Source organism: Sylvia atricapilla, chromosome 1 (genome assembly GCF_009819655.1).
Source record: "Sylvia atricapilla isolate bSylAtr1 chromosome 1, bSylAtr1.pri, whole genome shotgun sequence".
Taxonomy (NCBI): Eukaryota; Metazoa; Chordata; class Aves; order Passeriformes; family Sylviidae; genus Sylvia; species Sylvia atricapilla.
Window position 1 is genome coordinate 99406737 of NC_089140.1, and position 24096 is coordinate 99430832.

Consider the following 24096-nt stretch of genomic DNA (forward strand, 5'->3'; position numbering starts at 1 on the left):
GCACAAGGAAAAGGAGTTTGGTGCAAGGGGCTCACACTCACCGTCTGCAGAGTTTCCTCCTGTCTTCTGCTTTGGCTCTGTCGGTTAATAAAGGAGCGTGTCGAGAGTTTGTAATGGTTCAACAAGCAGATGATCACTACCACCATAACAGTTATAACCACGATTATAATGATGATTTGAACAAACTCCAGTTCAGCTAAAATAAAAAAACAAAAAAAAACAAAAGAGGAAAATTTGTCAACAACACACAGAAGGTTAACCATCAAAGCAACAAGCTGTAAAGATCCTCAGTATTTCTCTGAGACAGATCTCGAGATATTATTGCTGTCCATTCTGCAAAGTCTTGTGAAGAAAACCATTCTATAAAGTATGAAAATTATTTCTTTTTTGCCAGAGAAAATTGACCAGCATGAGTGGCCGCAGGTCAAAACTAAGAAGCCTCTTGTTGATCCTTCTTCTCTGCAGCCTCCACAGGTAATAAACTCTTCAACATAAACACCACAGATGAGCCTTTTGGACAAAACAACTTCACTGAACAAAAACCCAAAGAAACCACATACACACAAACCCTACTCTATTGTAATAGCCACCTGTAATACCATGAGAGCCCAGAGGGCTCTCTAAGCTTCAAAGTCTGAGAGGAATCAGGACACCTCCTCTAGTACACTACCCTTAACTTTTTTTTTATCAAGTAAATAGCATGAAAGCTATTTAACTAGAGTGGAAAACTTTAAGCCTACTGAATCTACATGCAGTGTCTTTTTCAATTACTACCTTCTCTCCAACTAGTGTAAATTAGAAATTTTCTAGGACTTTCCCAGTCAGGTAAAAATCTAAAAAGAGCTCTAGTACTCTAAAACCAGATATGTTCTACCACAGTTAAAAATGAAACCAGGGCCTTGGTTGTTGCAAGAGATACAATTACAATGAACTCCATCAGAACCCATCATCTTATCTGAAGCCCTGCCTATACCACAAATATTAAGTATATTTAGGAATGAGTCACTCTTGCACCCTTTTGGCTATACTGGAGTAGCAAGGATGAACAATATAAGGGGAAAAATTGCCCTTTGGAGTTACCGAGTTGATGACATTTCTATGGAAACTGCATTGCTCACAGTGGATGCTCTCATCTTGAAAGACAACTTCAAGTTAATGGGAGGAGGTCTCTGGTTGCTAGGCTGGTAGAAAAAGCAAAGCAGCAGCTCGAGTTGCTCAAGTTTCAGTACTTTCCAAAAAGGGCACTACTTTTTGGATGCGGAAACATGAACTTTGGGGAAGTGATATTAAATTTCTGTTATAAAAAGCTAACAAGGCAAGAGCGGCGACATGAAATTGGAAGGATAAAATAAATATCAGAAAACAAGCCTCCTTCCCCCTCCATCCCTAATTTGTAGCCACCCTCAGCTTTCTGTGTGGCAGCAGAACACTTGTGCAGACACAACCACAACAGTGAAGCTGAGCTAGAAAAACACCACTCAAATATAAAATCCAAGACGATCCTGCAGTGGACCCAAAGGAAACCCTAAGGCTGTTCCATTATTCTAAGATCTCTTACAAACACGTCAGACTACAGGAGCTGCAAGTGTGCCGGTGTCCAGCAGCAGGCACAGCCACACCACCAAGGTGCTGAGGGTCTACAGTCATCTCCTGAGGAGTAACTAAGCCTACTTAAGGCTAAGGAAAGAGTAAAGGGCAAAAATAGGTCTATCGTTTTATCACTCTCTGCTGTTCAGTAATTCCCACCAGCAGCACTTTCAAAGAATTTGGTTAGTCGGTGCTTTGTGCTCTGCTTTTGCTATCAACCCCACACACAGGGCAGCGATCTTTCTTTTCCCCTCTCTTGCGTCACAGGGAGCTAACAATGTCGGCACCAAAAGATCAGAAAGCAGGAAGAACAGAATTAATTAAAAAAAAAAAAAAAAACACCCAAACCACAGTTAAGTTAAAAGTCAGTTTTTCTTGGCTCAGAAACACAGAACACGGACTTTACACAGTTGACAGCCTCTGCAATTCACATTCTGTGGCTACTTTAGTACTAAAGGGTTTCTTTATCCAAACTTTTTTTGGGTCCATGTCACACTTTACACTGGAAATTAAGAGACTGTTGCTAAAGGGCAACATGCAAAACAAGCAAGTTTGATTTAGGCTTTCCTAGAATGCACAGATCACTAGAACGACATGTTACTTCTCTATCAGCCAAGGGCAGAGTCTTCTAAATTTATCGAGGCCCCTGCATTTCAGTGGCAAGGGATAGTACCTCTCCCTTGGAGATGAGTGATTTGGTCTGTGAGCACTTCCCGTGGGAGGGAATAATTTAAAAATGTTTCATTAAAACATGGCCATATAATTAAAAAAAAAAAAAAAAAAAAAAAAAGCCACAGCACACAGCTGTGAGCATAAGGCATTTCCCACGTCCAGTTTACATTATAAACACCAAACTGCAACAAAACACCTCACTGATGTCCAAGAGGATTTCCTCAATGGAAAGCACGATAATTCTCAATCTCTTCTTCCTCCTGAATGACATTGCTGCTGCTCATTAGGTTAGCAGCAGCAAAAAGCCACGGCAGACTGCAGCAGCGGTCTGTATTTGCTGGCACTGACCAAGGCCATTTAAATAGCTCCTAGCGGCTGCTGACAGGCACTGGGGCACCGCGGCCGCCTCCACGTCCCCTGCCCAGCACCTGCCAGGCGTCAAGGGCCACCGCCTTCCAGACAGGCATCTCCTCCTGCCCACCTGTCCTATAAATTTACCGGCAAAGAAACCTGGCAAAACTTCAGGAAGAGAAGTGCTTTGGGTTTACTCCCCCAAGCCTGCCACGCTCATACATATCCCGTTTTTTACGCGCAAGAAACAACATTTGTAATAAAAAATCTCCAGGGGAAAAAAAAAAAAACCCTAAAACCAAACACAACATTTCAGGGTAAACGCCCAACACGGAAAAGGCGACTAACTGCACGTTGAATGAAATCGCCTTCTGAGAAGAGCTCGAAAAGAGCGACATAATCGACAGGGCTACGAGCAATCCCGGCAGAGCGTCACCCCGAGCCTCCCCCCGCACACCGAGCTCCGCCGGCGCTCCCGGGCGGGCCGGGCTGTGCGGAGCCCCGGCCGCACCCCGCGGCCCCTGCGCCGGTACCTCTTTCCAACAACAGGTCTTTTAACCGCGCATCCTTCACCGCTGTCTTGTTAAGCCGCTCACTGGACATGCTCGCCTCCGCCGGGCGGGGGGCTCAAGCCGCTCCGCCAGCCCCCGCGGGGGGCACCGCATCCCCGGCAGCCCCGGGCTCCATCCAGCGAGGGGACGCGGTCGGGGAGGCCGCCAGGGAGCCTCCCGCCCGCGCCTCTGCCGGCGCTGGGAGCGCGGCTGCCGCCCCGCCGCCGGAGCGCACGGCCGGCACCGGCCGCTCCCGCCCCGCCGTGCCCCGGCCGCGCGTGTGCGCGCACGCACGGACACCGGGGTCCCGCCGGGCTCCGCGCCCGGGGCGAAGCGAATTTTAAAAAAATAAATTAGATAAAAAAAAAAAAAAAAAAGGCGCAAAAACCCAAACCACAACAATAACAAAAAGGGGGAAAAAAAATTAAAAACAGTCGACCGGCGAGAACAAAAAGAACGGAAAGGCGCTGCCCCGCTGCTGAGCGAGCCCCGCGGGGAGGCGCGGACAGGGAGGGAAGGAGGGGTGCAGGAAGGTCCGTACCTGACCCGCGCCGCCGCCGCTCTTTAAGCCCGGCCCGGCGCAGCGCGCTCGGGGCGCCCCGGCTCCGCCGCCTGCCCCGGCCCGCCCGCGCCTGCGCCGCGCCCGCGCCGCCCCCGCGCACGGGACCGCGCCCCGCCCCGCCCCGCCCACCGCCACGGGACCGCGCGCGGCCGGACGCGCTCCCGGCCCCGGGCGCTTCAAAGGGCACCGGCGACCAAATCTCGCCCCCGGCGTCACACGGACAGCGAGAGCCTCCCGGGGATCCTCCCAGGGATCCTCCCAGCTGCGCGGAAGCCGGCTCCTTATTCAAAATTTCACGGGCACTCGTCTGTGTGCGTGTGCGTAAACTGTTAGGGAGTCGCATCCTGGAGCTATACTGTAAAACCATAACCATCAGAAGGAACAATGCCTGTAACCTCAAGTTAAAAAAAAAAAAAAAAAGAAAAAATCTAAAGAAGAAGGGAAAAGAAGAACAGCGGGCTCCAGCCGCACGTGTGTTTCTTTGGCAGAACTCCCAGCTCCAGCAGTGCCTGCTTTCCCCTGAAGCCCTGTGCCTGCCAGTGAACCCCTCTGCTGCCCATGAAGCCCTGTGCCTGCCCCATAACTTCTCTGCCTATCCTTCCCCTCCTCTGGCCCCTCGAACCCCTCTGCCTGCCCCAGCTCTGCCACTGAGCCAGCCTTTCTGGCTGACGAACACTGCCACATGGGCTCCCATCCCGCTCCCCACCTGTATTCCCGCTCAGAGCACCACAATGGAGGCCAGCAGGAGGGACTTAGGGCAGTCCCTGCTGCCACTGTGCATAGGAGCAGCACACTCCCGCAATGTCTCTGCCACGTTAGGAAGCACCATTAGCACCGCGTTCCTCAACTCCCACGATCTTCCTCCTATACTGGCTTCACCATCATGGCCAGGACTCCTCCCGTTCCTAGCTACTCCTCTGGATTATAGTGGCACCCCCAAAGCACTGAACAAGAAAAGTGAATTCACCCTCTGCTCCACACAGCCAGGGCCTTGGAGCTCCTGAAAGCAGCGGAGACGGCCACAGCACTGGTGAGGCTCCATGCCCTCTGCCAGCAGGCTGTGGCTGGCTCAGCTCAGCTCACACCAGCACTGCTCTGGCCCACACACAGCACAGGCCCCCAGGGCCCTGACCATGGAGGCAGACCCATGGTTGGGAAAGACCCACAGGCCTTTCATGTTTGTAAATCCCATGGACCAGCCTCAAATAAAAAAAGATGCCCTAACTCAAAGTCAAAGAGCAAAAGCCAGGAGGGGAAAGAGGCTGAGAGGAGTGGGCCTGCTTGCAGTCACCTATCAAGCTAGCACTATGAAGAGCCAGGGGGTTAAAAATATTAGGGAGACATATCCTGCTATATATATCCACAGCACACAGCAGGGCCCCTCTCCTGGTTACAGGCTATCCCCACTGTCTGGATTTATTAAACTGTTGTTGACATTTAGCTTGATATTGCAAGGTCTAAGGCCTCAATCCAAACACAACAGTCAAGCTGGGGGACAGTGATTGTGGACTGTAAATAAATATCCTTTGAGAGTTCCTAGAAGAGCAGAATGAGTTTAAGTTATATGTCAATGGAATGCTTATGTGCAAGTGAAGTATTAACCAAGTACAGCACTGTTACCAGCAGAGAGAAGTAATTCAGTACAGATAACAGATGTGGAGCACCTTCAAAATTACAATCTGATTGTCCTTAAACTACTTTGAAAACAATTAATTCAACCGACCAGACTTCTAAACATGGCCGTTGTATGGGCAGACCCACTCAATGTGTACAGATCTGCTGCTGAGGCCAATTACCTTCCTCTTGCAAACTCTTTGTTTTCAAGGACTTTGTAAGACAAAGTTTACATACATAATTTCCCAACCTCCTGTTTAAAATGAAAAGTTGGTTTCAGATGAGTGCAGTTTAATGACTATAAAGGAAGCAGAAAACAAACCAAATTAATATATTGGTATTAATGCTTCTCCTTTACTCATACAATTGAACTGTAGATGTTTAGAGTCTTCAGTTCCTGAAGAGCATTAACCCATGACATAAAACAGTTGCTTTGGCAAGACTGAGGATTCGACACACAGGCTTGATAACTAACACACTTCCCCTCCAGCCCAATATCCACCAACTATAATTGTACAAGTGCAGGCACAATGACTGGAAAATGGTTATAGACTTCTGTATCCATAAGTAGTGCACCTGATAAGTATCCTCAAGAACATCCTCAGCACAATATTTGGCTCATCACCTATTTATTAAGAATTTATCATAAACTTTTAAATATAAATCAAGCCCTGTGCCAGAGAACCCATATAAGCTTCTCTGTCAAAAAGAATGGGGCACCAGCTTCCTGCTAAAATTCCAAGTAGCAGGTTCCACCACAATGACCTTTGAGCAGGACGGCTGCTCTGGCGTCAGGGTTGAAGCTCCTTAAGCAGGTTCTGGCACAGAGTCATAATGCTTCTCCACAGGCCATTACAAGTCTAGCATATTAATGATAAAACCAAGGGCTAGTTAAACTTGGTAACAGGTGAAATTTTATGAAGGACATGTTCACTGATCTGTCTCCTCAGATCATTACTGGGAAAACAAAAGACTCATTCTGGAACCCACACGAACAAAACCTGATTTATTTTTTTATTTTACTCTTAGTAAAGATGTCAGTCTCTAGTGTCAAGAAACAGTCATGCTTTGGTGACCAAAACTGGACAGATTCTGCTTTCTCAGTATGAGTTTTGCATTTCTGTTACTTCTCCCTTTTTTTTTCCCTCTGATTCTCTAAAGACATTACTGACCGTGGGGAGGTTCTTGGCTAGCCCTTACTTTGAAGAGTAAGACAAAACCCTCAGCCTTGAAAGTGGACAAGCAGAGATTGTTTCCTCCTGCCTGTAGCCAGCCCCTTGGGGTCACCCACTTGGCAAACCTGGACAGTGTGTGTGCGGAGGTGCTTCCCCCTCCCTACACTGTCAAGCAACTGCAGATGCACCCACTGAATGCCCATGCCCCCCACCTCTGAAACTGCCGCCTGGGGGAAGTACTCGCCTTTCTGATTAAATCTGGAGTTTAGGTTTGTCAGAAAAAGATACAGAGGAAGGGCACCAACCGAGGGAAAGAAAAAGTGCTTTTCTTATTGGCAGCAAACTCAAGTAACTGATTTGCCAGCAGTATGTATCCAGAGGTATTATGTTGTGTTTAATGTGATTAGGTGCAGGGAACAAGCAGATGGGAGCACTGTGAAGAGATTAGCAACACAACCCAAAAGAAGTAAAGTTGGTGGAGAGAAGAAGGCAGTGTTTAAGGCCTCTAAATTAACTCTCTGTTAAAGCTGTTCTTTACTCTGCAGTAATAGGAAGGATTAGGAAATTCAAGCAGTCCTTCATATGCATAGTTGGTTGCACAGCCTGAGTGATCCCTGTGCTGTCCACACATGCAGTGGTTTCTTTTCCTGCTCTAGAAGGAGGGTTCAGTCAGGGACACTGAATTATAACATGCTGATTTAAAAGTAATCACCGTTTCAGACCTGACTAGCACTGGCTCTGTTTACACTGGCGAGTGAGAAAATCTGCTTATGAATTATCCCCACTGCAGTTCTATTAGTCCTCACATGTTGGCTCGACATAGGCAATTTGCAGTCGTCTGTTCCAGCAGGGTTAAATGGTACAGTGAGCATAATGCCCTGGCCCTGTTTACCCTGGAGATTACACTGCTGCTAACTTCGATGCTCCCCTGCCACTGCTGAAAAACAGGTACAGAATTTCCTGGTGCTGATGCTTGAGGGATGAGAAGCTCTGGGCAGGGAAAGGCAGCTGTAAATATGAGGCAGGTAAGCAACCTGGACTATTCAGACCAGGAAAACATCCCCAAGGGGATGAAGTAACGGGGTGTCTTGAGAACCAAAATTTCCCACCGTTAGCGTGAATATTGTGATACAGTGGCTTCCACGTGTTTTAGTTGTTGCTGCTTCAATCCTCCATTTACTTCTGTCCAAAATTAGTGAACAAAATCAGCTATGCTGAAAATACTGCACCTCCTTCCATCCTTAATTTTGATCACATTCCACAGCTTTTGTCACATTTTGAGCTCAAATCAACTAAGTGTAAAAATGAGCTATTTAAGTAAGAGGAAAGGCAAGAAAGGATCACAATATTGTTTGTTTGGGTTTTTTTAAATTCTCTTACTATTCAGAGCTCTCCCAGCAGTACTTGCAATTAGTACCTGGTACTGGATTCTGTGGAGTCTCTGGTTGCAGCATGACTACCCTGCCTAAGCTCCCTGTGGTTTCCAGGCAATTCCCAGCAAGTACAGGAAAGAATCATCCCCCATTATTATTTTTTTTTTCTCTTCAAGCAGGAGCTAGAAGAAATGCACTAAGGACCACATTAAAAAGCTGAGAGATCACATCATGCATTATCCTGCCATAGGAATGGATGAAAGTTAAATGAGGGATAGAATTAGAATGGATGCTAGAATTAAGTATATGCAAAAATCCACCTCCAACACAAAAACTGAAAGCCCTGTTGTAGAAGTACAGGTTGCTAAATAAGCTATTAGTGGTATTTTAGACACACAAAGAACGTTCATTCTTCCACTAAAGAACCATACTTCAGATACAGAGAGTATCCTGCCAGGTGGATTATTCGCTCCATAAATCTCAATTGCCAGCAAACTCCCTGGCAGCCAGGAAAAGAAAACAACGGGCACTTGACTGCAGGTTAACAGACTATCAAATAATTTTGTACTTTCTGACTATGGTGTATGCAAAGACTTCAAAAGACTGGACAGTGCAGGAAGATCACAAGGAAACCCAGCAACCCTGGTTTAAAAAAAGAAGAAAATCTAAGGGCAAGATGGAACAGAGATAAGAAGGGAAAGCAGAACCAGGATTACAATACTGTACTAAAAATACAAGTAGAATGTGAAGAGCTGTATTTTATTTCTGACATTAATATAATCAGCTACTTTAGAGATACAAAGCTCTGCCTTCACTGATGGTGCTGTCTTGTACTTGAAAGTAAAGAATGAAGACAGAACCTGAAAAAAGTATCCAATGAGATATAGGGAACAAAGGCAATCAACAGAACGCAAAATTTGAGGTCAGTGGTGACATAAAAATAATGCTTTTAAATAACTACAATGCCAATATAAGCTAGTGTTAACATTTAAAAGTGAGCAAAGGAAAGACTTTAATATTGGTAAATGGATCTTCACGCAAAACAAAGGAGTTTGTTTTCCTTCATCCTGCAGTTTTCTTATCATTTGTCTTGCAGCATTTACATACATGCTGTCTGGATGTGTAATCATAAGGGAAATTAACCCTGGATAACCCCATGCTGCAGCACGTTTACAGAAATTGCTCTAGAGAAAACAACTCTAGGAATAAAATGAGGGATGTTCAAACCATCGGAAATCAAGTGAGTCACAGACACGATAGGTCTGAAGGATGGGAAAAATCTCTTTATGAGAACATGCCATTAAACATTACAATCAAGCATAAAATTGCTCTGCCACAGTATTTTGTTTTATTTGCATTGTTAAATTTCTTCTCCTAACAATAATGGATAGTTTATAGCACTAATGATTTATACTAAAGGAGCTGTGTAAATGCATCCCAAATGGGCGCCTTCTTTCTTAAGAACCACAGACTCAGTTTCCTTCAGCTTGATCGCAGATCGGTGACTCACACAAATTTCACATCTGCCTCGGGATACAATGGCGCAGCTTCTAACGAGGTTTCACGATGGATTAAGCTCCTCTGGTGCAAGAGAGGTGTAAAAACTTACGCCGATTTAGAAAAGCACGCTGCGTTTCCACAAATTGCCGTGGTGCAAGAGCTATAGAGGTTCTGCCATTAACAACTGTTATCACATTACTAAGTTCATTACTTCTGGCTTCTGCAGGCCCACTTAAAATAAAATACATGGCTGGCATACAATCCATGTATGTCCATGCACAGAAACACAAATTTTCCCCAATAAATCAATTTAATTGATCCCACTGTACAAGTATTTAAATGTGTCTGCAAAACGCATTCACCTCATTTGCAATTCACCCCCAAAAGAGGTGAGGATTGAGATTTTTGGTGGGCAAAACTATTTGGATTTGCTCTAGTTTGTAACCCTCTTTATGATATAACAGAGTAATCTATTCCCAATCCACAGCATTCCGAAACAGTAAAGCCAGGCTCCCTCAAATCAGAAATCAGAAGAGTGACATAAAACCCTGCGGGATCCTCCTAGATCTTATCCTTCCAGAGTGTCCTTGACCTTTATATCAAAATTAAGATATTCATTCATGCTTGCTTCCAGCAGCCGAAGCACTGAGAAGATCATTTAATTTAAGGCAAAATCTTGAGAAAGGACAACACTGGGAATAAGAATCAGAATCTAGTCTAGATTTCTTAGGCCAGCAAGAAAGACAATAACTGCAGATAAAAAGTACTCAGGTCATGGGGAAGTATCAGGAAGTTTGTAATGCACTTCTTTTCTGACTAATGGCCTAAGTGAGTGTGTGGATAGTAGTCCTCAAGCAGGAGATGTGAGGAGGAAATAGGAGAAAAAGTCCACAGAGAATGTCAGTTGTCAGATGCTTCCTACAGTTTTTCCATAACCACTTATCGGGAGCCAGTTTTAACGCATCATCACAGGCATTCCTCAGCAAGCAGCAGCGTTTCTGTCACTTCCTTCAGACTGGAAAAGGAGTAAGACTTCCCAAAAATACATCTTCTAGAAAAGAGGAAATTAGGCGAGCAAGCTCAGCACTCAATGGGAATGGGATACCTCACTGTTACTTGTGAAAAGCAGACCTCTGAGTAAACCACCAGCGAAACGACAACCACACTGCAGAAGCTACCAGGCTATTTTTACCACAGCAGAATATGTTATCTTTTCATTTTGTAGAAAGGCAATAAAAATTCATAAGATTCATGCTCTGCATTTAAAGAGAAAAGCTTGGTAATACGGCATTCAGACCACATGGTTTTTAACATTACCATGAATGGTCTAAGTTCTTCAGTCTTCTGACATGTTCACAGGGATGGTGTTTACATTGACTTGTTCATAGTACATCATATCACATTTTAATGATTCAGTTCGCTCTGACAAAAGGAAACATCTGCCATATTTTTTTTTCTTTCGTGAACTTTATCACAATTAAAAATCTGACGTTTCACCAGCCTGTGTGCCAACTGAGAAGAACGCCAAGTTCGGCACTTCCCGATACATACAAATGAGTGCGGCACGAACAGCTAGTACCAACAGCACCAAGCCATCACTGACTTGTCAGTTCTCACCACAAAAGAGAAGAAAGATCACAGTTTGTGGGCAATAATTTTATAATCTTGGTCTGGTTTCCATATGACAGAGTGCAAGAGAGAGAAAGCAAAAAAAAAAAAAAAAAAAAAAAGGATAAAAAGAACGTTTTGCAGCTCTGTGTGATGACAACATAAGACTTCTATGTCTTGCCCTATTGCAGCCAGAAAAATATTAAAGCAGCATGTCAAAACTGGCATAGCTTCTAAAAAAATGATTTCCAAACATTGCTTGATGGACAGCAACCTAGCAACTCGATACAAAGCTTAAATCTGCATCTCTTTTACATAAAATGAGACCAATCCCACCCAATGCAATGACAGTATTCTCCTTTACAGCAGAATTAATGGTATCTACAAATTCAAGCCACTTCTGAGACACTATACATGACAGGAAGGCAGCTTGACCATTTACCATGAGGACCACCAAGCTCTTGTGTCCTGTGTAAGGGCAGGCTAACTTTTGTATTCCTAGGCAGTTTAAATGATACTGTCATTTCAGGATGGAAGCCAAGAGACAGGAACAAAACCAGCAGCCATGCAGTGCTAGCTCATATGTAGAATAGCGGAGTCCCACTCTACTGTGATGTTTCTGAGCCCAGGCAGTCGGAGGGATGGATGTTTCTGAACAGAATCCAGGACAGAGCTGGGGTCTCAGTGATGGTTGAGAGGTGTTTTCTAACACTGTTCCTCCACCCATTTTTTCCCTGTAGCCCTAACATAATATTGGATCAGGTAGGATACAATTAAACTTGAAGTGTCCCATAGGAGGGCTTCAGGTACCAAGAACGGAAAAATGACCCTGCATATAGAATATACAAGACTGCATACAAGGTATGGCAATAGATGCTTAGGGAGATGCATCATCTACTAGTTGTGAAATCAAACTGAGACTGAGTTTCTCTCCTTAACTCTGTCACAGACCTGTTAGGAATCTAAGGCAAGTCCCTTCAGCTTTTTCTGCCTGTCATCTCCATTCTTCTCTGAGTACCACAGCAGCACCTACACAGCACTTCCACAGAGCACGGCCTCACTCACCTCAGACTTCACACACCGTCTACCATCAGTACCATATGTCACTTGGACTGCTAAGCCGCTTTTGAAGATGACATGTGACCACTTAAATCACAAAGATGCATTTTCAAAATCTGCCCGGTGGTACATGGATGGGTGCTTTTTCCCAGTTAGCAAAAGGCTGGTCCCAAGGGGCTGTGATGGTATTTTCCTGTGTGTGACAGCAAAAACCCAAAATTTGCTTGAAATCTTACCAGATGCACTGGGAAATGATAGCTAATGCATCTTACAGTTGGTTGGCTGGTATTTTTGGATGGGAGGCTGCATTTCAAACTACTTCATCCTGTATTCCCACTCTGTACAACTGCACATCCAACATTGTACTGACTCACCGGTAGCATTTTTGTGCAGCCCACTAAAGAGATAACACTACACCCCATTTGGGTTGGGCAAAGCTTTCTGGGTGAATTGACTTGCTGGAGAGGAAGTTTTGAGAGTCAGATACTCGTTTTCAGGGTCACAGAGAAACTGTGATCTCCTGTGCGTGCATGCAGATCAAGAAAAACACAACCCCTCCCTCTCACTTCTCCATGTTACCCCATAGGGGCAGAAAAACTACTGATGCTTCACATTTGGTGTAGCCCAAATTTTTAATACAGAATGTGGGTTTTCACTAGGATTAAGGTATAGGGTTAAAACCAAACAAATCCAAGTTCTTATGCAGCCTTCAGGGAGAGGGCTAAGCTTTGCGCCCAGCCTAGGAGGGGATGCTGCCCATACAGCACACCTTCCAGACTGCCTCCAGGCAAACCCAGGGCAGACAAAGCCTTCTGGAGAAGCAAAGGGCAGAGAGATCTCTCCATCATCCCTTCCAGTCTGGGATCAGGGGTCTCTACCACGCTTCTGATCCGCTGAGTTTTAAGTCAAAGCTGCAGAGAATCAGCCTGTGCCAAGCAAGCGTTTTATAGTGCTGCTCTGTGATCCCCTGCCACCGGCACTGCTTCACGCATTCATGCAATGATTCCAGAAACAGCCTTGACTGCTCACCCATTAACTGTGAGGTGCGAGTCAGGTTTGCACTGCTGGGAGACAGGCTATTTTTACCACACTTAGGATGTGCTGTCACAATGTTAAATCCCAGTTGCAGATTTACCAAAAGCGCTAAGGGGATTTGTCCGGGATTTCAGGGTGCCGGCATCCTGATCTGCGTAGCAGCTCAGACCAGGCTTTTTGCCATTCATAAGTCCCAGACAAACGACTCGTGAGAGTGTGCAGCCTGCCAGCACAGCACATATCCAGCGAGCACGTGGGGTCTGGGATGCGTCTGACACTGGAGGCATGTGCTGGCCACCTGCAGACAGCATCCCAGCCTCCCCCACGCGCTGCATGCCAGACTTCACCCCACACCTGTGTGCATGTGTGCACCCTCTATTCCCTGCACAACGCCTGGGCACACCACACCACAGGGACCACACATATGGCACGTGGGAAAGGCCTGGCCGCGCAGCCCCTGCCCTCAGGCAGGGCAGTATTTACTCCCTGTAGGTCCCATGCCATTCCTGCTTTCTGTAGTCTCAACCAAGCGCGGCACAAACTTACAATTGCTTCCCTTATAAAGTTTACGCCCTGCAGCAAGAGTTTCCCAGCCACCTCTGCCCTCAGGGAATCCAATCACCTGGCTGTGGTAGGTACTCAAAAAGGTCTCCTGGGAGAGATCATTGATCTCTCATGGATAAAGTCTGAGAAATATTGCTGTATGACACTCAGGATGGTGAGGCTGAGGTGCTGCCAATACCTTACCTGCCATATCTCCTGCCTTGAAAGTTGCATGTCATCATATTACCACAGTTTCGCTAAGTGAATTAGAAAAGGCACACCCTTTCCAGAGTTTATCCTGGATTTTTTTTAGACACACCAAATACCTTGCTGTTAATGCATCTGGTTTCTGGTTTACACACCTAAGGCAGGAAGAAGGGAATTGCTCAAGCCAGAGTTGTGCATATAAGAAGCATGAATCTGTCTTACAACCCAAACTGGCTCTCAGCTTCAATCTATCCTTTTTTGGGCAGAAACAGCTTAGATATTTTGAATTTTAAAAGACTCTCTAATTTTTTCCTTCTTTCCTCTCAGATTTCTTGCTCTGAAAGCTCAGACTAGGACTTTTTGTTCATTGTAGGTGCCTTACCCAAAGCTAACTTAAACCTGAACAGCTCTAAAATTTTTTAGGAAGGTGGTTGTCTGTTTTGCTTTGGGGTTTGGTTTTTTTGTTGGTTTGCTTTTGAGGTTTGGGGAGGGAAGGCAGGGGGAAGGTTTAACTTCTAGAGTTAAGAGTTGTGGTTCCCAGTATAAGAGGTAAGAGTTGTGGTTCCCAGTGTTAAATCACAAAGTTTTGAGGGTCTGTTCTTCTGGAAAAAAAAATTTGCTCTTTTTTATCTTTTTTTTAGCACAGTGTGAATTTTTGTCACATAAAGAACTGAGTCCTAGTTTCCAAAATGTTCATATTTTATCTTTTCTGCTATATTCCACTGCTTCTTCAGTTAATACTTTAACATCCTGCCTGAAACTGAAGCAGTTTTAGGTTCTCCATTGCCTACACATCTTGTCATTTCTAACACGACAGTTCTGTAACCCGTTTGTTTTCTCAGTGCGTCTTTGAGCATCACTTGTACTTCACAGTGCAGATGTCTAATGCAGATCAAGGCGGGCACTGCAGCATATTCTGTTCCAAAAGACATCCCCACCTCCTCATTTGTTTTGCAACATGGCTATCAAAGCACTAAATAACATAATAGTTAGCATACATCCATTGTCTTACATATTATGCATGGTTTATGCATGTTGCCTAATTTCTTCACTCCTGTGGAATAGATACAGAGATGATCTCTTGGTATAAATTGTGGATATAAAACATGTTAATAGCTAAAAGAAATAGCCAGATCAAAGCCCTTTCTCAAATTTCTGAGGCTAAAATAAATCCCATTTATAAGGAAAAACACACACACACAAAAATTGTAGACCACCTCATGCAAACACATGAAATGTAGGCTAAAGTTCAATCACCGCTTTTTCTCTGTGAGCCTCTAGCCCAAATCCGAAACCTGAGTTCTCTCCCTTAAAGCTCACACCCCAGAGGCACGGCTCACTGGTCAATGCAATCTTCAGAGTTTCCCATCTTGAACAATTTATTTTCAGGAACAAAGCCTGGAAGAGATCCAAACCCCCCGTGTGGGTTGGCAGCAGCTCAGGATGCTGTCTAGGTGTGCCTGGCTTGCCCAACTAACAACTCTTTCCAGTTCCTCCATGCACAGCACACTTGTGCTTTACCATACTGCAGAAAGCCACCCATGAACTTCCATTCTCTCTCTTCTAAAAAGGACACCAGTTTCTCCCTCTAGATCTCCAGCTTTTTGGCTGTCAGACACTTTGGGGTTTAGCTGCTGGCTTAGAATTCAACAGCAAATGTACGGTTAAGAATTTACAGCTGGGAAAACAATTTCCGAAAATATCTGTATGAATGCAATGCAGAAATACGCCACATTATAACAGTGAGTATTCTTTCTCAAAATGGAAGTGTTACATTTCAAGCACAGCCCTATGCCTCAGATGAGCCAAGAAACTTCTGAAATGAGTAGCAGGCCTTGCGCAGCACCCTGTGTGCAAAGCATCCTCTTCCTGCTCCTCTTGCCCCTCCAGGTAGCCCTGGCACAGCAAAGCAAAGTTTCTCAGCTGTGCTGTTAAGCCAAACTCCCCTCAACATTCTTATCAGGACAGCATTTCCCAGCTGCCACCACGAAACTGTTACCCCTGAAATGGCTCCATCTGAAGGTTATTTGTATCCTAGAATCATTTAGGTTGGAAAAGACCTTTAAGATTATTGATTCCAAACACAAACTAATTTTTCATGCGCAGAAACACATAGGGAAACAAACACTAATATTAATCCATTCAAACGGCAAGAAGTCCCTCCCCCCCCCCGCCCATGCACAAAGCTGCAAAAATTAAATCCATAAGGGCATTTATAAAGAATATCTTATTTCAGGGAGAAAACAAAAGTGACTGACACAGTTATTTGTCAGTGCTGGTAAATAAATTTGCACGGCTTACAATGTTTACCCTGGAGTACAGCTGAAAGATCCATTCGTGCTGCATTAGAAACCCGCCTCAATGACAAACTTCAGCTCCCCGCTCCAGCAAAGCTGATGTATTGACTAGACAGGTAGATATTAGGTGCTCCGACTGTCTGGATGCTATGGAAATCATGCCGCATGCATCTGACCGTTGTCAGCGGCAGAAGACAAGCGCCGGCCTCATTCTTATTCTAGCCAGGAAAAAGGCCTCGTCTGCATTAGCCTTTTTACTGAAAGGCTGCCATATTTGTCAGTTCAGACGCATGTAAGATAAGCTCTTTCCCCGTTATCTAATATTTCACCAGGCAGTGGAAACGAAGGATAAGCAGAACCTAATAGTCTATGTGGGCAGGAGATCTTGAATGCTGTCAAGCTCAGCGCAAGGCCTGGATGCCCTAGACAAGGGGAAGTTTACAGCAGAAGTTAATCACTTCATTTTGAAGAAAAACTCACAGGGATTTGGAGAAATGGCTAGGACTTATCCTGGCTACGCAGCAAGCAAGGAGACAAGCATAAAACCCTTAGTGCAGCATTGTACTCAGTGCCTCTCCCCTCTTGTAATGTAGGTATTGCTTGGCTAAAATTCCAGCCCAGTCAAAGGGGATTAAAGAAGGCAGCTGGAAAACCACTGCTTTTTCTAAGCAGCTGGACAAAACAGAACAGGCAGGGAGAAGCAAAATGAAAAACGAAACTCTGCATTCTTGAAATGTCCTGGGCTGATCAGTTCCTTGTACGGCAGCTAGCAGAGATGCCAAAAGTACTACTGCAGTCTGATTTACCTCTACTTCTACACTCCAAAACGGCCCAAATTGCATGCAGAGTTGGTAACAACCTGGCAAAGAGATCAGAAAGGTTCTTGCTCAGTCGCAGGACTCCCTGGCAAGCACAAATCTCAGCAGGCTTTTCTGCTGCATAATGTGAATACAACAGTGATAAGTGAATTCCAAATAAAATTAAGATCGCCTGTTTCAGAGCTCACAGAGTAAGTCTGGTTTAACAACATGTCTTCTTAAGAGATACACCATTTCAAACAGTAGTGGCTATATGGTCAGCCTGCTCCCTTTTAATGCACTGACATGAGAATCCAACCATATTTGGTACAGTCTCAAGTATAAGCTTTACACATTGTTCTGGCACACCCTGAATGGCAAAACTATGCCCAAACAATTTTGTAGGGTTTTTTTCTATCTGGCAAAAGTGGAGTTTTTGGGCATAACTGTTCAGAGGTGCCCTGCCAAAATGCAAGCGACAAAACGCAAGCCTTTAAGGGAAGGGTTATAACACATGTGTGGGATGTGGTATCCAGCATCCCTCTGCTGCCTGTTCCCAAACCACTGCCCACCCTTTAAACCACCACCTAAGTGACACAGTGAGCTGTGTTCTGTGCATGGACTCCTAACGTCAGCCCTGCACTTAATACCTCATGTGGTCACCAATAATAATTTTGACCCTCCCTGGAGTCAACAACGCTTTGGCTGCCAACAGCAACAGTCCCAGGATAGCTGCTGTCAGCAGCGCCACACCACGTGTGCCCGCACGTGACAGCAGCTCTGCCGTGTCGCCCACCTGCTCCCACTGTGTGATGATGGGGACTACACAAAGTCACAAGAAACCTATTCCCAGGGAGTCAAGTGCTCCTTGGCGTCAGCACTCGCCGTCCTCACAGAGCAGGCCAGCTGGGGGAAGACGCATGTGGCATGTGAGCCTGCAAGGAAAACAAAGCCTAGCCTGCATCTAATTTTAGGCTTGGCAGCCCTAAGGATGTTCTGGGCTGTCTTTATCTTTGGCTTTTCCAACTCCTCTTCCTTTAAGGTCATACCCTTAAAAGCTGTTGTGCTGCCTCTCGCCTCAGGTCTCTTTCCTTCCCCGCATCAGCCCAGTCAGAAGGTGCAGCAGCATGAAAGCCCTGACCTCCTGGAAAGCCTTCCTTTCAGCGAGCTGGCAGGACAGTCATCCAGGAAAAACCTTCCAGCCTGCCGGCTCAGCTGGGATAGAGAAGGGACGATCCCTCATGCTTTATTTCATCACCAGCTGGCTGCAAGGCTTTCTGAATCGCCCTTCTCCTCAGGTCGGTCCAGACTTTCTCTGCCTTTCTCACATGAACCTTGCAGTGTACGTTTTCTTTTTTTCAGTCATGTACATTAGGTACTTCACTTAAGGTGAATGAATCCCAGTTTCATGTAAACGGGAAAGGAATGGGAAGGTACCACGACCTCATGCTACATGGCCAAGCTCCATTTCCCTTTATGGACTCCCTCAAACCCCAAATCCTATCCAACAGGACTCAGATTCACACATTCCTCACAAAGGAGCAAGATGCCATAGGTTAGCTCTTTGCAGAAACTGCCAGGAGGTAGAGATAGGAAAACACCAAGTATCTTCCTGCTCTATACAAGCCACAAACTCCCTGCTGCAGCATGGTGGGGGAGGAAAGTGATGCTGGACTATGGACCCCACATGGGAAAGCTGCCCATTCCCCAGGAGCCTCAGCCCAAGACTGATTCCACCATCTAGGGCCAGCTCCAAATGCCAGCTGCAAGGAGCAAAGGTACACAGCAGCAATGCTGTCAAGCCTGCGCTTGCAGCCCCAACATCCAGCAAAGCAGTGCTCCACATTCAGTGTTCTCCTTCAGGGAGAGAAGGGCTAACGTGGCTTTCCAAAATATTTTTGTTTCACTCCTATTTCCCTAAAATGGTGCAAGGATTTATTTAAAATCTGGGAGAAAAATATAACCTAAAGGTACCCCTTCATCCTGTACGCCATTCCACCTCTGGCGGTGTTTTTCACCCGTGCCCAGAGAAAGCAGCAGGTTACCCACTGTGACACTGCACTGGGTCCCAGCCCCAGGGGCACTGGACCAGCTCCTGCCCACCACTCTGGTAGGGCTGAACAAAAATACCAGCTTCTGGAGGAAAGTGTTTATTGTGCAGCCATACACTATGACCTCTTACTTCACATCCCAGCTGCCACTCTGAAGCCTGCATAGAAATGAATAATCTTATTTTTCTCTGCTTTTTTAATATTTTTTTTTCCAGGGGGAAGGGGGAAACCTTGATTAGGTAGATGTGGCTGCTTAAAAGCAGTCTCTAGCAAGTCCATTCTCCACTGAAACAACTGGGGCAGAATGGGTCTCTCTTAATGTTACATTTAGTCATTAAAAATGTGCATTTGTGATTCTAAAAGCTGCTAGAGGCAAAACACAAGAGAGAGATACATACTCAGATTTACATTCGTTTTCCAGCCGGGGAGACTCAGTGAAACTAAAATTAACATCTCTACTTTTCATATGCATTTCTGGACAAACATACACTGAGTAATAACCACTACTGCTGTACACATTTGAATACTCTTTCAGCAAAGGCCTAAATGCCTTTTGAAAAACCTAAATAATTTAGCACTGTGATAGTGTGAAGTGTGTTAAGACACTTTCATATACTACTACATCTAGCTCTGGGGTACATCACAGGAGATGTCATCTTAAAGGAGCAACACACAATGGCTTTGGGCAGAAAAACAGCTAACAGACAAAAGGAACAAAAACACTTGCACTGGATGGGAAAATATCACACAGGAATAATAGATAATCAAATAAAAATAGTACAAACTGTACAGTGGAATCTTTAATTATGACTCACTACAAAGACTTTGATTTCACATTTCACCCATGCTGGTTAAACAACATCTTGGTAAAACTAGTGCATTTTCACCATTTATTTATATTACAGGACCATAAAAATCCTTCAATCAGGAATCACAACTTCAGTGGCCTGAGCACTGCACAATTAAAAAAAGCCAACCCTTGGATTTTGAGGTCTGGAGCTATGACAAAGAAGATGACTTGCTTATGAAAAAGGAGGTGAGATTAAGGCGTAAAATGCTCACATCCACTGTAAAAAAATTCTGGGTATTCTTAGCTCAACAGCTGTCTAGCCAAAAAAAAACCCTAAAAAAAACCCCAAAAAGTGAAAAAAAAAACCACTCCAAGGAAAGCCTTTTTAGGATTTTGACAGCAAATAGTTTTTCCCATGGATCAGTGTAGGGGACCATTTACTGAATCACCAAGACAGTTTTCTGTTTCACTAGGACAATCCCTCATGAAGCCACATGCAGTAAATGCACAAGCAGACTAAGGGGATTAGAAGGAGAAATTTGCACTGTATTTCTGTATTCCAAATTCTTTCTATTCTCTGTTTTTCTGAGCAGTAAAACTGTAAAAGATCCAGATACTACGTGAAATAAAGCTCTTTCCTATTGTCCTATTACCTAACTTTTAATAGTATCAGTGTCTTAAAAAACAATGCATATTAGGAAGTAAGTGAAGGTTTGAAAAACCTAAAAAGGCTAACTATAAGTTAATTAACTAGATGGACACACAGTGCAAATTCTGTGGCCATAGGCTGGACCCAAGGCTCTCCTTCACCATCAGCAACTGGAAAAAAACAAAAAGTTGTTATATTTCTGTTCTGTCACCCAAACGTTGCTTTGTTTCTAGGTTATGGGGATCTGAAAGGGAAAACTATACCTGTTTTTCCCGTAACAGAAAACTATACCTGCTTTTCCTGTAACAGTTTGCAAATTTCACAGCCCATTTCAAATAACTTCTGGCAGATTTTTTTTTTCTTCCCAGATCTCCTTGGTGCAGGGAAGCTTTAATAATTTGCTCATGCAGTGCCAAGCAGAATACAAAGATGAAAAAAGAAAGGGGGGGAAAAAAAAAAAAAAAAAAAAAGGCAACACCAACAAACTAACCTTCAATCTTAAAAAGTGGAAAAATAAATTAAGGTGAAGGACTACATGAAAGTAAGGGGGTGAGATGAAACGGGTATCCACGTGGGTGCTCAGAAGTGATGATCCAATGGTCTCCTCTGATTTCATTCCTCTGATTTCAGGAGCTCCTAGCACAGCACTGGCCTATCTGCAGCATCTCCATGCTGGAAAGAAAAGTTCCCATCTACAACTCATATAATAAAAAGTGGCTCTTTAGGCTATCACAGTACAATAATTTACAGTGCTTAGGTTTACTCTGTGCTTTGTTGCTGAGGAGAGCAGAAACAAACTTACTGTTCTTCTTCTACAGTGGTTTAAAAGCACAACGCAATTTCAAGGGCAGATCAAAGTTAGACTAATTATTTCCTTTCTGTATATCCCATAACTAAATGTAACAGGTCACTAGGGAAGGATGAAACAAAAGATGAATGTATTTGCACATACTAACAGCAAACACCAAGAAACAAGGACATTATTTATATAATAAAAAGATGCATAAGGGAAAACATCAAAGCTTATGTTAAACATACAAACCCACAAATATATCACCAATGGTGCCTAAATAACTAGGGAAAGGAACTGGCTGCTCTCTTCTCCACACTTCACATTTAACATAACTGCTGAGGTGGTTATATCCTTCAAGAGCTTTTAGCACTACTGATGATAAAGGTTTGATAGTCCTAATACTGCCCACTTGATGTTAATCCCAAGACTAAAAAAATACATTGCCATTGTTTTCTGTTGATTAGAAACATTTGAGTTTACTCAGGCCATACCAAAAAGATTTGGGCTACAGTCAGGAAGGCTAGAAACACATTTTACTGTATATTTTTTAATGAGACTTGACATTCTTATTATACAGTTCCAAGAGGGAGAGTTTTAAAATACTCCAGCTATCATGAGAACCGAAGAGTGGTCAAGAATATAATTTGCCTGTAGAAACTCGCAGAAGCAAATAGCTTTTGCTCTGCATTAGTTCCTCTCTAGGAAACCTTAACAGGCATATTCTGCTTATGTTACTGTTCCTTTGTCTTTTTCCCAGGTTACTCCATCTGCTAGTTTGGAAATTGCAAGCTTTGAGGGGAAAAAAAAAAAAAAAAAAAAAAAAAAAAAAAAACCAAAAAAAAAAAAAACCAACCACCACACGCAGTGTGTAACTCCAGTGTTTTGTCTACCTGTCAGTAACTGCACAAGCAGTCTCCATAGCCTATCCTTGGCATTCCTACTTCCACCACAGCTTCAAAGTACAGAGAAAAGGTATGTTGGCCTCAGCATACAGTGACTCCTCCAGACAGAACACAACACACAGTGGCATCTGTCAAGGGCCAGGCCATTGTCCAATTTCTTTTAAAGCCCATTAAATTTTCCACGATTCGGGACAGCTTTTGGTAGAGAAGCAAAACTGCTCCTTGAGATTTTTCCTGTGAAAACCATGTCCTTGGACAATATGTTTTTCAATGCTCAGTGGGTGAAGAGGTTCACTGGAATAGGAGGAGAAAATGATAAGGGCCTTTTCAAGGCATGGAACTGGGGCTCTGCAGGGAAAACTCTCTTGAACCAAAAGGTGGCACACAGGGAAGGTCCCTGAGGTATGGCCACAGCTGCACGGAGCACGGGGCCACTACCAGCAGCTGGGCCTCCAGGAGTTGCCAAGTGTGCAGTCCTGCAGGAATAATGCTTTGATATTTATTGGTTTTTTCTTTCACTCCTAGAGCATCAGGAAGGTTGTTGCCTGGCTCACCTGCAGCGAAGGTTGCATGGATCAGGGCAAATGCAGTGGACTACAGCCTGGCACAGAGGTCTGAGTGGCACACCTAAGTTTCTACAGTTAAAACCAGGAGAAACCCTGGACTTCTCCATCTCTACACACAAATAAAAGAGCTTTTATTTGCTTGACAGTGCTTTTTATTTTTTCAGTGTGTGCCCTTTACTGTTCTTTGACTAAGAGTACAGATACAGGCATTTCTCACCCACACAGTACTCAAATGACTTTCAAACCTTTGTGTTAGCTTGTCATTTTTTTGGTAGCTTTCACACCCCTATTGAAACAAAGCTTAGACAAACCCTGAAAACTAAGGATCTCTCCAGACATGTCTAGACTCCCAGTTCAACCAGGCACAATATTTCTGAACTCTCTAACCTTTATGGGAGGTGACCAAAGCCAGCTCAGACAGACTAAACTGACACACTGCCAGCTAATACCCTGAACACCTTAAAATGCAAATAGCTCTAATCTTATTAGAAATGATGCAATTCACCCTACCGCAAAAGCAAGAGGGGGCAGGGAAGCAAAAATACTGTTCTTAGCACAGGCTACAGTTCTCATCATACAAAAATGGTAAAATTTATGAATTACAGCCATTTGCAGTTAAAGGCGCCAAAGAATTAGGATTTTTTTTTCTTAATCCGTATCAAGCCTGGTAAAAGACTATATCTAGGCTATGCGTGGGAAGTGAAGAACTGCCACCATCTCCCAAAGACATGACTAATACAAGGTTTGGTAAGTCAGGATGACAATGCCGTCTTTCCTCATACTGTACAACTTGGATGAAAGCAAGTATGTAGGAAGGTAGCTAGAACATGCCAGAGGAGGCTCAAGCTGTACCCAGCCACTATAAGACAGGTATCTCACTAACTCAGATGGAGCAAACAATGTAGAAACAGCAAAAAAGGAGCTCTTCGCAAGGCAGAGCTGTCATGCTCTCCTCCTTCCTACCTCTGTTGTGGGACAGCAGGAAACCTGCACTGTATAATCGAGGAGCTGGGCAGCTGCGAGCCAGTTTTGCTTGGAAGAAGGATTGTGCCATTGATGTGGTGAGCCTTGCACACCACTTGATTCAAATTGCCTAAACCCTGCTCATTTACAAGCTGTTAAAGATCTTGATTTCTGAACATAAGGTAAATGGCGATTGGTGAAATGTTCCTTTTTCTGATGGGCTATTGTTATCCAGTACCCTGGAAAAGTACTGCTGCCTTGGATTTCTGCATGCTCTTCCACCAAAGAATTTCCAGATTCCTCCCAAAGACTTCCAAGTCCTGAATCTGTCCTACAGGGGAAATACCTCAAGTGAGGCTGCCCAGCTTGAAGCTCATGATGGATCACATTTCCTGGTACGGAATTCACTCCTTTTCCAGGAGCAGAGATGTATGATCAGCTAGGGCAATTA

The 24096-nt window shown here is 44.4% G+C and overlaps 1 protein-coding gene across 7 annotated transcripts in view; it reads right to left on the reverse strand.

Moving 5' to 3' along the window:
* LDLRAD4 (low density lipoprotein receptor class A domain containing 4) overlaps positions 1-24096 on the reverse strand; it is a 272480-nt gene that overhangs the window by 11856 nt on the left and 236528 nt on the right. For 4 of the 7 annotated variants that reach the window (XM_066328639.1, XM_066328622.1, XM_066328613.1 and 1 more), the window contains one exon: positions 42-196. In XM_066328639.1, the coding sequence (XP_066184736.1) occupies positions 42-196 (155 nt within the window). Of the gene's footprint in view, positions 1-41; positions 197-3143; positions 3332-3702; positions 3782-24096 lie in introns of those variants that run through there. The other 3 variants (XM_066328666.1, XM_066328657.1, XM_066328649.1) reach the window with 3 other exon arrangements.